Raw genomic sequence first — 16561 nt, forward strand, 5'->3', positions numbered from 1 at the left:
TGGGAATAGAACATAAGTTAAAACCAACATGACATAGATCAGATGTCAAACTACAGCTCTGGCTTATTGTGATGAGCCTTTTTCACTATTGTATCCCTTTAAATGGACTGGGATATAACCATAGACTTTATAGGACATAACTAGTTGCAATAAGATAACTAATGTTAGTCATGTGAAAATAATACATGCGATGACATTAATGAAATGCAGCATTTTATCGCCTACACTAAAAGATTATTCTGGGAGATACATACAATTAAAGCACTTAATACATGCATGAGATGATTATGTTTGTGACAAGTGTATACAGCATTTGATATGTAGGAGTCAAGGTTCAATAGCAGCAGTTGTCGATTATTATAAGCAATAATTTAGCTTATTGTGGATCCCTGACTATAGCTTAATCATTTTGTCAGTACGTGTATTTAGTGTTACGTTAGCTTGCTGTTGGTGAGGCATTGAGGGGAGTGGCCTGCATTGTGCAGACATTATCAACACTAACTCACTGTGCAGGCGTAGTTAAATATCTCCAAGCATGCATCATCTGGTTAAACAGTAAATGAACAAAACCAAAGCAAAAGACTCAGTGACACACACACAATCCGTTATTAATAGTTAGCTATGTAACCTTAGCAAGCTACAGCCACGCTAACTGTCAGTGTTAGGGATAAAAACACATAAATCAACGAGCTAACCGCTGTCTCAAGTAAAAGAGCGTTGTAATATCGTGATTATTACAAAATGATAACAGGGTGTTTACCTGGACAGATGCATTCTGAAATTGGGCGTCTGGTTTCAGTTCAGCTGAGAAAACAAACGAGGAAGTACCACACAGCTGACGTCAGTGAACGGCAGGGGAGCTGCGATTGGTCTGCAGATCCGGAAGTGCTGGTGTCACGAGAAAAATCTGTGATACATCACATTCATAGAAATGACAGCAATATAAACTGTATGTATAAAAAATATGTAGTATATAAAATAAGTGAATATATAGTATATCTAAAATACATAAATAATAAACCCGTTCATCTCCATTTTAACTTCTATATATATATATATGATGTGTGTGGTGTTATTGATGTTGTTAAATGATGGCCCCATATTATTTAGTAAGGCTCAATCATTTTTGATAGCCGTAATGACCCAATACAGCAGGGAGGGTCACCATTTTAAAAGCTGTAAACCCAAAAATGACTAGATCTGTGCTCCTAACCCTATGGTAAAATATTCAGAAAATGGTAGCAGAAATGTCCTTTCATTTTTTCTTTTTGTTCGAGGGGTGGGGTGTCAATATTTCCCAGTGCTGCATCTGAAAGTATAAATAACAAACAATCGTTTTTTCAAAGGTTCAAAGCAGCCATGAAAGTCTGCGCTTTTAGAGCACTGCTAACACATATTACATCTTGATTATTGGAAAACATCTAAGTCATTTGAGAATATCAGACTGTGACCTTTACTCTCACATTTTGCTGAATGCAAGCCAGCATGCTTTTCTTGCTTTTTTTAACCAAAATATTTGCACAGCATATATATGATCAAGTGGAACAAAGTTAAACACGCTGTGTCAGTGAAAACTTTGTAAGGGTAATGAATACAACTAAAAAGAAAGAGAATGCAGTTTGGTATGTAGCCTTAATGCTATAAAAACAATCAAAATGCCAGCACATTTCAGAGCAGCACATTTTCACAAAGGGTCCATAACTTCATTAACTGGTAAAGCTCTCACACCTTCTGCTCGAATACAATCTGCTATTGCCAGGTCCGGCCCTAGACTTTTAGGGGCCCTAAGCGAGCTTTGGCTTGGGGGCCCCCCTCACTCTAGCGCGTTCCCACTACACACAACACGGAACCAACTTTTGTCTTATGATGTTAGCATAAGCACACATATTGTATAAATAAGCATGTAAATATCGTGGATCTAACCTCCTCTAGGGGGGTCCGGGGGCATGCTCCCCCGGGAAGATTTGTTTTACTATATTGAAGTTAAAAGCATCAATCTGGTGCATTAAGAGATCTATGGATACATCTCTCAACAACACCCATATGAAACAGAACTGTAAACAGATTTTCTTCATGGATATTTTACAAATCACTCCCCTTTTAAACTGTATTCTTGTTTTGTCATATAGTATTTCATAACTGTTTTTTATTTTTTTTATTCTCTCTGGCTGTCCATCTCATAATGTTCACATCTAAACTAGCTGTCAATAGGAATATCATTAAGAAGAATTATAATTTCATGCAAAAATCTGTCACAAAAAGAGATTGCACATTTAAATTCAGATGTTGTTATGGCAACGTCAGTGGCCAAACAGCCACATTTACTGCTGCAAATACGTTCAAACATGCTGTTGACACGTAAAGCAGTGGCAACTATGCCACCATTTCAGCTGACTTTTTCTCAGAAATACTGTCACATAACATCCATATATTTCAGTGCTAGGTTGATGCTTAGCTAAGCTAACTATGAAACACTTTAACTGTCAGTTAAAGGGCCTGATTGTTGTACTGTATGTCAAGATGAAAGAAAGAGGAGTTTGTATAAAACTACTCTTTAATATCATATTGCAAGTCAATGATAAACTCTCCCTTTGTGATATTATAAGGTACATTTAATATGTGCTAAACATTTACGCCTCAAATGACTATCGTAAACGATGCTTCTCTGTCTGCAATAGTCCCTGATTGCTGATTGGTGCATATAGCTGTCATTCACTATCTTGTCGACCAATCATCTTCACTGTGGGGCGTCGATGTGGGCGTATACGTGTTCAGGCTTCTGATTGGCGCGGTCACATCTGAGGCCGTGTTTGATAACATTGAGGATCCAAAACACCGAGGACGGCTGTTTTGATTCAGTTACTAGCGGGTTCTTCTCAAGAAACCAGCAGAGGTCTACAGCATTTTAATACATCTACAACATTAAAGGTATGGTAGTTAGTCAACACATCATTGAAAGGTCGAGGGATTGTTTGTTTGAATCAAATGCGAACTTGTAGCCAATGCTAGTCAACTAGCTAGCTAGTAGCTAGTCAGCCAAATATAGCTATCGTTATGCAGCTGGTTAGCTAGTTAATGCTAACGCGTCGAAACCTACTAACTTTAACGTGTGTCCATTTGCTTTAGAACAACTGCAATTAGTATATATTATTTCTGATTATTATTATACATGTTTACACTAAAATTGAGACATACCTATGTGGTCCTTGTGTTTATGTTATCGGATGTATTGTTAGCGCAAGCAGCTTTACGACATTGAAGAGTTGAATACAGTTGGTACAAGTAAAAGTACTGCATTGCAAATGTTACCAAAGTAAAAGTACAAAAGTATTAGCATCAAAATATACTAAAAGTGCTAATTATGCAGATTGGACCATTTCAGAATCATATATCATACGTTTTGATTATAATTATTGATGCATTAATGTGTTTATCGAAGCTGGTAAAGGTGGAGCAAATATATTTGACTTTGCATACTGCAGGGTAGCTTGTGAATTTACTCCAAGTGTAACTAAAGTCTTGTTGATTCATTTCCCATCGTTAATCAAATTCTGCAAAGTAACTTATGGTACTAAATAAATAGAGTGGAATCGACTTTTTTACACCGCTACTTTAAAAAAATGAAGCTTGATGTCACTATACTGCTACATTTAGTTAGTCTTGTTGCCTATATATATATATAAGTATTTCAAGAATGTATTCAAATGTTTTGTATGCATCAGGACTGTTTGCAGGCAATACAACAGAGAATCTATATATGCTGCTGCAACAAAAACAATTTCCCAAATTGGGATCAATAAAGTACCATCTTATCTTATCTTATCTTTGAATATCAACACAATGAGTCATCGGATCAGAATACCTTTGTTAGTCCCATAGAGGGGAAATGTACGTTGTTTCAGCAGAAAAGAGCCACAGACAGCTTAATGTTACATACAGTATGTTACATGCATTAAAAAGTACTAACTTGAGAAAAAAAAAAGTTAGTATATATATATATATATATATGTGTATATATACACACATGTGTGTATATATACACATGTGTGTGTGTATATATATATATATATATATATATATATATATATATATATATATATATATATATATATATACACATGTGTAATAGGATTATTTGGGGTCAGATTTGAAAGTTGTGGAACAATGACTGACTCACTTACAGCTGATGTTCTGCTATTAGTAAATCTTGAGATTGTTTTTCTCCATTGTCTGTGTGTAATGGCAGAAATCCACTAACTGCTTTCGATCTATTGGAGTCCTTAAATGAGTTTGTAGCAATAGCTGCAGTATTTTGATATCCTTTGGTAATGTGAGGTTGGAAAAACTGCAACGTCATTTGTAATGTTCAAAAAGTTCCGTATCTAATATAACTAATAGATGTCGTCTCCGTTGTTTGGACTTCAGATACCTCTTTCTCTGCATCCAGTGCTTCTCCAGTGTTTCTGCTGTCACGGTGATGTCAGCAGCCTGTCTCGTACGCCTGGCAAGGTGCAGTGGTCCTCGAGTGGGACGTAGTGGTCTTTTACAGAGGGGCCTACTCCCACTACCATTCCAGCAGGACAGCCACCTCCACTTCACCCAGAGACAGCTTTACACCCCTTCAGGAAAACGGTACAGCAACACACGCTTTGATTCAGACGGCAGTGGAACCCCAACTACTTGGGATTCATTTGGCATCTGGGACGATCGTATCGATGAGCCAATTCTGCTGCCTTCCAGCATCCGCTATGGCAAGCCCATTCCCAAAGTCAGTTTATCGAAGGTAGGCTGTGCCTCGCTCATCGGGCAACGCAAGGACAATGAAGACCGCTACCAGGTCTCCCAAATGACCGACAGCATCCTCTACTTTGCTGTGTTTGATGGACATGGCGGTCCAGAAGCGGCAGATTTTTGTCTAAAATACATGGAGAAATACATCAAGTAGGCAAATCATCAAATATGGCTTTATACATACCAGCCATTGTCACATGATTGCCCAGGCATACCTGTTCTAGCTGATTTTCTGATCCTCAGTCTTTTGTTGTTGTTTCAGGGACCTTGTGACAGAGGAGTCCGATCTGGAAGTAGTTATAACGAAGGCCTTCCTTGAAATAGACGAAGCTCTTGCAAGGCACTTGCACTTCTCTCCAAAGGGTAGGTTCCTTCATGTTACTTGTACATAGTTATACTGTGTATATATATATACACCGTGGTATTTAAGTTATGACACTTTGTTCTTCTCTCCTCAAAACCTAACTTATTTATCCTACTTAGGCTTTGAAGCCTTGGATTCCCAACTGACATTACCCAAGCACTTTGGTTAGAGGTCTGTCATTAAACTCATAGTTACTGAATAACATATGAACAATAAACCACCTACAAGTACAGCCAACACTAGTGCTTCACTATTCATCTACGCATACGGAAAGGAACAAATTAAAGGAAAGACCTAAGCTACTGTGTGGTAATGTGGATGTTTTTTATGAGCCCAGTTAAAGCCTGTGTTATATTGTAGATTGGTGTTTGTAAGACAGTGTGTTCCACCATCACCAGAAACAGTAAGCGAGGGAATATTTTATAAAAGATTATTTCAGTAAAAATAACTTCTTTCATTAAAGGTCTCTGTACTTTGTTTAATATTTACTCCAACAAACCCTGAAGCTTTTTTAAAGTCCTGTGGTTTGTCAACACTTAACAAAGACACTTGTTGTTGTTTTTCCTATAATTTGTCAACTATCTATCAATCTGCAAAGTATACTGTTTAGCACAGGTAGTGAAATTATTTATGGGTACGTAAAGCATCCCTCAAAGCTAAATATTTGTCTTAATGATCATGTGGTCTACATGTTTGCCCTTGTCATATAGAACATTTAAAAATCAGCTTACATTTTCTTAAATGGCATTATATCTGCTTAAGGTTATGTTATTTTATAAAAGCTAGTATACGTGTAATGTGGCCAAACATCGGCCACGCTGTGTGAAATGTCCCAATATGCCTGTGTGTGTGTGCATGTTATCTACGGCAGCTGCTGACCCAGCTAAGAGCTGGAGGCCCTTGGCACCAATGTGGATGGCGAGAGGCTAGATAATGAAGGAGAGTCCAGCGGGTCCTAAATCCTGGACTACTGGAAGGTTCCCTATCTTTCTCTCACTCCGCTCTCTCTCTTCATTTTCTTCTCTCACCAAGTGTATGCAAAGCTTCTTGTGAGACAATGCTTCAGTTGGACCAGTTGTATGAGGTGTACTGTGTGTTGTCAAGGACACATCTGGTCCATGAGATGCAGCATGTTTAAAATGCATATACGTTTAAAACAGAATATCAAATGGCTATAAATCTCTAGCTAGTAACCTCATTTGTCAATTTGGAGAGAAAAGGTCAAATGCAGACCTAAATCTTGACATTTAATGCGGTTAATTCTCATTTGTCGTAACTTAAGAAATTCACGTTTAGGTGTAGTAAACGCATTACGTTGGATGTAACGGTGTTGCTTTTAAGATACATTTTAAAGTCACATCTTACCGTTTGCCTGCTTTAAAAATAAGTATTACAAATTACCATTACCAAGTATTTATATTTGATATCAATTTTCTTATGACAAATAAGTTGTGTTTTTTTTCTCATTTGGAACTCTAAATAAATGCATGTAAACCCTCACCTGAGGAAGTATAACAACAAGGATCTTGTATGTGTACTATACACTGATAAGTGTCAGATATCGTTATCTAATTTTAGCAGTAACTCTGCTGTAGAGTTAGCTGTGGACCTGAACTCTGTGCTGAAACAGTTCGACCTGCATGTGCGACTGCCCCCTCTTTTGTTTACTGTGTAATCTCCAGCCCTCTATATGACTCCCCACTCATGTGTTCATGTTTTAATGTGTGGATGTGATGTGTGAGATACACCATGTGATTGATGTGAACAGTGCCTTTTTTGTGTTTACCATTTTATTTTTTATGGCACGTTCCACCTCTAATGTGACCTTTCTTGTCTCTGTAGTGAATGCAGGCACCACCTCCACCGTGGCCCTGCTGAGGGACGGCATCGAGCTGGTGGTGGGCAGTGTGGGTGACAGCCGTGCTATGCTGTGCCGCAAGGGCAAGGCCGTTAAACTCACTGTCGACCACACTCCTGAGAGGAAGGACGAGAAAGAGAGGTGAGGAGAGCTTATCGGCACTGCAAAGTTTGTCATTTAAGGGGACGTTTATCAGCGGTATAGGCATATGTACGGGCCCGGGCGCTGTACAATAGCTGCCCACTGCTCCTAGTACTAGTCTCCTGGTACTAGTCTCCTGGTACTAGTCTCCTGGTACTAGACTCCTGGTACTAGACTCCTGGTACTAGACTCCTGGTACTAGACTCCTGGTACTAGGATGGGTTAAATGCAGAGAACAAATGTGTGTGCTGTGTGCTCTTTCATGTGTGACCATTAAAGAGGGTTTCCTCCCTCCCAATTCTATTCTATATCAAACGTATCATTACCTCACATCATTTCTAAATAACTACCGATTTAAAGTAGATGGCAGTATCAGCCATTATAAATGAAAACAACTGTGTGCAGGGCTTTTAAGAAAACGTTTTTGCCATAATTTATCCCGAAATGGGAGTAAATACACTTTTATCTGTGATACAATCCAGGGATTAGAAGTAGATCAGAATCAGAATACCTTTATTAGTCCCACAGAGGGGAAATGTACATTGTTACAGCAGGAAAAAGAGCCACAGACAGCTTAATGTTACATATGTTAAATATGTGACATGCATTAAAAAAAAGTACTAAGTTATGATATAATACAACATTTTATTAAAAATTAAAAGTTACATAATTTAAAAAAAATACACATCCTGTAACAGTTCTTAGGATTTAGCAGCCAGGTATATATTACAGTTATTAACGGCATTTATATATTGCACATAGTTTGTTAGTATTTAGCAGCAAGGGGTGATATAGTCTGTGTTGTGGTGTGTGTGTGTGTGTAGGGGGGATACTAAACTGTCCAACTTAAAACCCAATATGAAATATTTAGGCTTTCTAAAGTTCTTAATCCTTGTTATTTGTGGAAATCTGCATACACCTTTTTAGTAAAAACCCAGTATATCTGTTTCATTTGTTTTTTTAAACTGTCTCTCTCTGTTATGGAGATGTAGCTGTTTAATGAAAAGCATCTGTTTATCTTTTTAATACTACATCTCTGTTAATCGAGTACTTTTCTGTGTGCGCCTCTTCCTCTAGGATAAAGAAAAGTGGAGGTTTTATCACCTGGAATAGTCTGGGACAGTCGAACGTTAACGGCAGGTTGGCCATGACGCGCAGCATCGGAGACTTTGACCTGAAGAACACTGGGGTCATTGCTGAGCCGGAAACCAAAAGGATGACGGTAGGTTTTTAAAAGAGGGATTTGAAGCAACTTTGCACTAAATACATACGGATTTATAACAAAATAAATTACCTCAACTTGTCAATAAGGAGTCTGTAAAATTGGTTATTATATATAGGATGTTATTTAAGGATTTTATTTTGGTTCTCTTGAATAAATGTATTATCCCTTCAATGTGTTTTTCTTATTCCTTATAAATCAAAGTTAGACATCTTTCTAAATATAGCTTGCCTTGTCCTCAGTTGCACCATGCCCACGACTCTTTCCTGGCGCTGACCACAGACGGCGTTAACTTCATCATGAACAGTCAGGAGATCTGCAACGTAATCAACCAATGCCACGACCCCAAAGAAGCTGCTCAGAGAATCTCTGACCAGGTAAGACCTTCATACGGGGCCTAAGCACACGGAGTGAAACCAAACCATGTATGTAAAGTCTGGTAAATGGACACTCAGAAATCTATCTGTTACATTTACAGACCCTCATAAGTATTCTTTTCATGATTTGGATCCTTGAAAGATGAAGCTACACTCATAGTGGGCTGCTGCCATCAGTCAAATCTGTCCCTCTATCATTTCATAATTTACAAGAGTAGTGTAATGTGTGCTTAGCGAGAGTGTGGATGAGCGACACAGAGAGAGAGAGTTTGCGTTGAGAAAAAAATCAGCTAATGAGAACAGAGAAGAAATTCGAGGAAAAGTTGTCTTGTTTTATTAAATATAGAGTGTCACACACACACACACTTTTTGCCCCCCCCACACTTCTAAAACCAACACAAGGTTTTGCAGGAGCGAGTTTACTGCATGCGTGTCAGACATGCAGGTCATGCACTTTGTAACCATGCTGTGTAGCTTGACTTAAGGTCCTTAACACTAGAACCGCCAGAGGTTTTTGTATACCTAAAACCGCCACCTGGGTCAAATTGACCCGCTATTAGAATGCATTGATTTTCAAGGTAAAATGTTCTTTTATTGAACAGTGAGTTTTGATCGCACAGGGATGAAACGTATACCAATAGAATCTGTGGACTCTCAGCTTTTTATATGACAGGGCTCGACATTATAAATGGCCCCCTGGCCCGGAAGCATTATTTTGACACCCCGGCCAGCATAACGTACTTTCCACTCGCCCCACAGCTGTTTGCTGCGGAGCGCAGCGCGAGCAGTCTCCCGTGAGCGCACTCCTTCACTACAGACTGTCTCTATCTCTCGCTCTCTCTCTATCTATAACTATCTATCAATATATCTATCCATCTATCTCTCTCTCTCTCAATCTATCTCTCAATCTATAAGGAACCGCAGTAGACAAAAGGCGTTGCTATAGCAACACGTCATGTTTATATGAAAAGGGGTGGGGTCAATATGACCCCCTTGGCGGAAATAAGGTATAAATGGCAATTTTTGGGGCGATTTCTTCAATCTGACTTCATATTGACAATTTTTAACAACATAGGGTGCTACATAACACACTTTCAGGAAAAGTCACGGACTGGGAGACTTTCATATTTTATTGAAAAAAAGTTACATACAATAAAAAACAGCTCTGGGTCAAATTGACCCGATTGGCGGTTCTAGTGTTAAACACCAAGCCGATTTCGGCCGTCGATAGAGGTCGATAGATGTCTGGCCGTTGATGAGCGTCCTGTCGCCCTACTCAGATTGGTGTGTCTTGGTGTGTCCCGCCCCGTCGTGTCTTTTCGGCCATGCCGACACATTCCGCCGCCGATTCGACATGTTGAATCGGTAGGCTGTCGGTAAAAGGCCGTCGGCTAAAGAAATCACTCTGATTGGCTGTTCAGCTTAGCGAATCAGTGCATGAGAAGCGAAACGGAAGTGAGGGACCCAAACAAACTATTAAGAAGGCAAATCTGAGATTTCATTTAACTCCAGCTCTCGACACAGGTTCGGGAAAGCCCCACGAGCTTCTCGCTGTAGAGTGAAAATGGAACACACACGCTATTTGTTGTTTGTTTATATCACGCAGTCTGTTCTTCTTCTCTCGGTGTATCACGCAGTCTGTCTTCCGGTTGTTGCCTCTTTTGAATGACGAATACACACTACCGCCACCTGCTGGTAAGGAGAGTTATTGCCAGAGGTGGGGACTCGAGTCACATGACTTGACTCGAGTCGCATATTTTTGGACTTGAGACTTGCTTGACTAACATTGATAAAAGACTTGACTTGACTTTGACTTGGTATTCATGACTTGAGACTTGACTTAAGCTTGAGACGGATGACTTGAAAGGACTTGTCTGTTTCAAATTAAATATTTGCGTTTGTATTTGTAGTGAGATATTACGTTTAGTTTTTTCGAAAAATGTGATTGGGTGATTATAGCGCCGTGCGCGCAAACCTGGCAACCCACTCGGCAGGAGCGTCAGTTAAGTTAACATGACAGCGGCAAGCGTTACTCCAAAAATAGTGAAGTTTGGATTCAAGGATTATGTTGTTGATTACGCTAATAAGAAGAGAACAGCGGTATGCAGGGTCTGCAGCATAAAGATCAGTGACACGACCACCACAACATCCAACTTCATTCGTCACTACAAAAAAACCCACAGAGAAAGGTGCGTGAATGTGTTGTGTTAGCTAGAAAGCTAACGTTAAGTTTAAGCTACGTTAGACTTGGTTTCAAATCGATTAAGCATTGCAAAGAGAAGACAAAACGGTAAATGAACACTAGAACCGCCAAGGGATTCATTTTGACTAACCCCGATACTGACGGGCTGTCAGGAGAGGGAGAGAGAGAGAGGGAAAGAGATGCCTCGTTTATTTCCCCTGTGTTATTATCAGAAGTTACTGTAAACTTTTTAATCATGTAGTTCATCTACTTTTAGTAGTTTGTTTAAATGTTTTAATTATGTTGTTGTTGTTTGTAGAAGTGCATCATTTCTTGATTTATTGTAAAATGAATCTGAACTTTTTTATCTGTTATGATGATAAACTGAAGCAATTTCTAAATTAACCCAATTAACTGAGTTTTAAATCGTCCTACTTAGTTTATAAGGAAATTATGAAGAGGAACAAATTAAATGATTTGAAAATGATATCTATGTAGGTGCTGACGCTGTTGGCGGTTCTAGTGTTAACAGAAATTTAAATTAAATATGTGTAATGGCAAATGCCATATATGATTTTCTTACCTGGAATTCTGCCTTTTTGAACAGACTTTTTGACTGAGTCCTAGCTATATTGTCTGCAGTTCTAGGGTTAATATTAGTCTAATATGATTGTCATCGGTCTAAATTAGATTTCAAATGATTAACTGTTTATGTAATGAAGATCATAGTGTGGGTTAAATCCATTTTCATAACCACTGTCTTTTAACTGATTTAAATGGGGAAACTGGGCTTATTCATCAGAATTTCGTATGACTTGACTTGACTTGCTTGACCTGAGCAATGACTTGACTTGACTTGCTTGACTCTCACCACAGTGACTTGGGACTTGCTTGATACTTGTAGGTCAAGACTTGAGACTTGCTCATGACTTGCACATGTAGGACTTACTCCCACCTCTGGTTATTGCCACTCACGCATGCGCAGTTCGTACGTGCTACTTGGCCGTCGGCTGAAGTCTTTGCGGTGCGTTCCAGTGCGACTGTTGGCCAAGACGCAGGAGACGTGAGGCGACACAACAGTCTGGTCCGTCGGGATGTGTTCTTTGGTGTCAGATTGATGTGATGGGGCCCTTAAATTAGCCCTAATGAATACAGTAAAACATGTCCGTGACGATCCATGCTTTATGGACCTGCTGGAGGTCGTCTTTGGTCTCAGACAATTGCTCCAAAACTCCAATGAATTTATGTTGCAAATACTAGACGGCAGACGTTTGTACGATTGTTAATGTTTTTCTTACATGATGGTCCTCTTCTCTCACAGGCCCTGCAGTATGGCTCAGAGGACAACAGCACGGTCATCGTGGTGCCCTTCGGAGCCTGGGGGCGGCACAAGAGCTCGGGCCCCAGCTTCTCCTTCAGCCGGAGCGTGGTGTCCAGCGGGCGCTGGGCGTAGTCAGGTTGGGGTCTGTGGACCTGGTCAATGTGTGCAATACAATCCAACAACAGTGCCCTTGTGGAAATATTATAAAAAGTGTGGTTTGCCCCAAAAAATGTATACAATAGGGTAACTTAATATTATTTAGAATAGCATGATGTGAGCCTCCTGTCCTTAGAGGCAGTATTCATGAAGTGCACTAAATGAAAAACATCCTCTTTATAAAAGGTTTTATCTCACGCAGGCCAATGACCTTATAGACGCTGAAAGCTAAGAAGAGTTTGAGTGGCAGACAGGAGTTCCCGATGACCTGACAGCCGTCACCTGTATTTATTTCGCCTGCTCTGAATCACCTGAGATTTTAAGACTGCTATCCTGTCAGTCTTTTAAATACTTTTAGTTATAATGCCCAAGTTTGCACTTTTTATTTTCACAGTTAACTTAACGTGGATAATTTGCTATTTTAACAACAAAAAGTGCTTCTGGATTTTAGCAGCTGTTTAAAAGCCTGCAGTCTTTCTGTTTCTCAGTGTTAAGGATTGGACTACAATACAATAATGGAACTGCATTTTAGGGATGCATGATATGGATCGTTTATCAATAACCGATAAATACCTGCTTCTCACCGCAAATGCTCATAACCCAAGCAATATTTCCACATTTCTGGTATTATAAAAAAAAGCAGGTTTTGCACACCTGAGGATAAGAGAGGCTAAGCAAAAAATAGATAATTGAATAATGATAGATCTTATCTATCAGATCACAATTGTTAACAAACAAAAACAACAAACACTCTTTTTTTTCTAGTAAAGTACATTAATAACTTGTATTGCAAATTGAAATTGTGTTGTCTTCCTCTGAAAACCGTCCAAAGCGGCAACAACATGTTTATCAGCGTTCTGCGCTTCTCCCCTCTGTTGATTGGCCGATCTCAAACACACACAGTGTCAGAGTGTGTACATGCTGCACTTGTGAAGTCTGTCAAAGCAATAGAGTGCCACAGTGACGCTTCCTAAAACCCGGAAGTAAGTTAGCATTTTACCACTTCTGGTTCCTTCGACAAAAACCAATGCAATTTCTCCATAGGATTTTGGAAAATAGCTCGAAATAAGGTCTGTGGTTGACACGCATTTAAGAGACGCGTCTACCCTACTTTTATAATTTTCAAATCATAAATCTAATCGATGGATTTATGATCGATTGATTTATGATTTTGAAAATTATAAAAGTAGGGTAGACATGTGGATATTATCCGGCTGAACAAAACGAGATCTGTCTCTTAAATGTGTGTCAACCACAGACCTTATTTCGAGCTATTTTCCAAAACCCTATGGAGAAATTGCATTGGTTTTTGTCGAAGGAACCGAAGGAGTTTACTTCCGGGTTTTAGGACGCGTCACTGTGGCACTCAATATAGCTTTGTCTTATTGGCTAATCATTTATCAGCCATCATTTTATTTACAGAATGAAACATAACAATATACATTTCCCGTCATTAGGGGATGATTTATCGGCCTGATTTATATCGTGCATCCCTAATTAATTTGTCAATTGATCTGATTTAATTTAGTCCTTTTTATATCAAAATCGACTTAAATGTACATAGAAAGGTCACGACTTCTGAAGCAACTGGACAAAAAGCATTACGACCAAAATAAGTCAGAGGGTAGGTCTTGATTCGTCCGTTCTTAAATGTTCTCTAATTGCACAATCGTTGAGAGAAATGAACCCAGAATGTTCTGTGATCTAGTTTGTGCTTAATGCTATTTATATGATCAGCATTTCCGTGGCGCATATAAGATATTCTTGTTACCAAGCTTGTATAAGTGTTAATATTTCTATTAAGAAACGGTATTTTAAGGGCACTAAGATGTGTTCAAGGTACAGAAATGTAAAGTTTATGTTTTGTAAATAATTCTATTTATGTACATCCGGAAAACTGGTAAGTTCTCATAAACGTAATAACTCGTCATATCAGTCACAAACGCAGGACCTTTGCTTCAGTTTGGTTGTAACTTGTTTACAATCATTCATTCTTCATTTGATGTGTCACTCAGAAAGAGTAAAGCACACTTAATGCTACGCTAAGAGCCATGTTCGACTAAGTGAATGTTTGCTTAACTTCGCTCCTCCACTCAGAAATATCACTCGCACCCTGCAGGGTTCAGGAGCTGGAGTTAGGTTGTCCTGGCTGATGTGAGGGGATAAGTGTCCGGGGTGAAGGGTTAGAGGTCGACTGTTCTGTCCACTGTTGATCTTTAGTTCTGTTGAGAAATGCAACGCTTCATATCTATCATCGTTCTTCTCCCTGTGACATTTGTTACCTTCAGTTATTTTCCTCCAACACCAGCTTTAGATGTAAACTGTCTTCCTGATTGACTCCATACAAACCTCATCTGTTACACATGTATCACAGTGTGTTCGGTTTTTCTTTCTGTTTTTGGTTTCACTGCCTTTTCAAATGCAATCGTTGTATCCGGGACCTAAATGTGACTTTTCCAACACAACGCTTTTAGTACTGTATTTTTGGTCTCAATGGCTTGTGACACAAACGATTAAAAACTAAACAAATAACAATGATGTGTTCTGTCTTTAAATATTCTGTTTGTTGTACGGCAGGGGTCAAACTCAAATACACAGTGGGCCAAAATTAAAAAATGGGTACTAGTCGAGGGCCGGACTGGTTCAATGTTTATAGCAAAACTTATTGAAATGAACTTATTGCACATATTAAACCTGGAACTAACAAAGTTTAAATTATTGCCTATAAAAACAACATTAAACATTAAATAATCAGTTGCATTCATTTCTTATGGCTCTATCTGCAGCTTTTCTTATGATTACATTTTTCCACAGGCCAACGACAGCTTCAAAAAAACAATTTCCCTCAAAGAAAAAAACAAACATGCCCTGTTGTCTCAAGAAAGAAAGTGCAGAAGGAAACATCCATTGAAACTCAGTGTGCTGCTCTGTGATGCTAGTTCAAGCCAGATACTTAGCATCTCCTCTTGGGTGCAAGTTCATCAATGTTTGGGGTCAGGCTCTGAGCTGAGGAAGGTGTGCGTGCAATATACCGGCGGGCCAGATCTAATAGTAATTAAACATTATCCTGCGGGCCGAAATTAGATCCACCAAGGGCCTGATTTGGCCCCCGGGCCTTGAGTTTGACACGTGTTGTACGGAGAAGTACAGATACGAAATGACTCGATAAATAAATCAAATGTGTACAAATAAAAACATCATATTAAAATGCAGGTTAATTTCTCATCCAATAAATTATAAATATTATCTTTTTATAATTAATTTTCCTTTTTAACCTGTGCATTTATTTGATGATTGAGACCATTTTTGTATGTATTTCTTTTTTTGTGTGTATTATTAGTTTGTATATTTATTTGTGTCTTGTGAGTATTTGTGAAACTGCCATTCAAACATTTAAGCGGGATCTTTCAAAGTAAAGAAAAAATGTAATTTATGACATTTTCCTTCTTGTCCATTTATTCTTGGAGTGTAAAAGAAAGGTTTCATGGTCGTCACTCTGATAGCCAAAAAATGTTTTACTGATGAATTCAGCCTTGACAGACCGACTGGATTTATGAGGACGACATACTCCAGCGACTAAAGAAGTATTCAGATCATTAAAGGTCCCATGTCATGGCCATTTCTACTGATCATAATTCCATTGTTGAGGTATACTGAAATAGATTTATATTGTTCAATGTTCCAAACTCACATTGGTTTCTCATACAGCATCTCTGTATAGTATGTGTATTCACTCTCTGTCCTAAACGGCTTGTTGGAGCTCCAAAAAGTGTTTCTGAAGTGAATTACCTACCCCAGCTTTAACGTGAATAAAAGCAGGATTCCTACTCTGAAAATACTATAGATTTGGCAAAAGTGTTATCATCAAAATGTACTTAAGAAAAAGGACTCCCTCTGTAGTGAAATGTTCCCGATCATGGGATTTGTTTGGAATGATGTTAGAGGTGCATCCATCTTTATGCAACTCCGTAAAAATACTGCAGTGAAAGCATTTTGAATGTTTTAAAGGTAAGTACAAGTATGTTTGTGTAATCAGGAAATATGTGAAAAGTTTCAATAGAAGTACTCGGTTAAGAACATTTCCTTCGTGATTGATAACATTTAATTATATATCAGATAGATATATATATATATAGGCTATTCCTCATG

At 38.7% G+C, this 16561-nt stretch overlaps 1 protein-coding gene across 2 annotated transcripts; it reads left to right on the top strand.

Moving 5' to 3' along the window:
- The first annotated feature begins 2801 nt into the window (after window positions 1-2801).
- ppm1k (protein phosphatase, Mg2+/Mn2+ dependent, 1K) lies at window positions 2802-13427 on the top strand. 2 transcript variants are annotated; one of them, XM_034130393.1, is made up of 7 exons: window positions 2802-2928; window positions 4423-4941; window positions 5054-5154; window positions 6998-7154; window positions 8232-8376; window positions 8619-8753; window positions 12257-13427. In XM_034130393.1, the coding sequence occupies exons 2-7, from the start codon at window positions 4478-4480 to the stop codon at window positions 12386-12388; spliced, it is 1134 nt and encodes a 377-aa protein (XP_033986284.1). In that variant the 5' UTR covers window positions 2802-2928; window positions 4423-4477; the 3' UTR covers window positions 12389-13427. The 2 variants fall into 2 exon arrangements, with proteins under 2 accessions (XP_033986284.1, XP_033986283.1); XM_034130392.1 differs by having other exon boundaries at window positions 4426-4941.
- The last annotated feature ends 3134 nt before the right edge of the window (window positions 13428-16561 follow it).

The sequence above is a fragment of the Trematomus bernacchii genome, unplaced genomic scaffold, assembly GCF_902827165.1.
Source record: "Trematomus bernacchii unplaced genomic scaffold, fTreBer1.1, whole genome shotgun sequence".
Lineage (NCBI taxonomy): Eukaryota > Metazoa > Chordata > Actinopteri > Perciformes > Nototheniidae > Trematomus > Trematomus bernacchii.

Bases quoted from the DNA above. Each gene is read 5' to 3' on its own strand.
- ppm1k (XM_034130393.1), top strand. From the start codon at position 4,478: ATGTCAGCAGCCTGTCTCGTACGCCTGGCAAGGTGCAGTGGTCCTCGA. The intron at 7,155-8,231 runs GTGAGGAGAGCT...CTCTTCCTCTAG, and splicing joins AGGAAGGACGAGAAAGAGAG to GATAAAGAAAAGTGGAGGTT. The intron at 8,377-8,618 runs GTAGGTTTTTAA...CCTTGTCCTCAG, and splicing joins CGGAAACCAAAAGGATGACG to TTGCACCATGCCCACGACTC.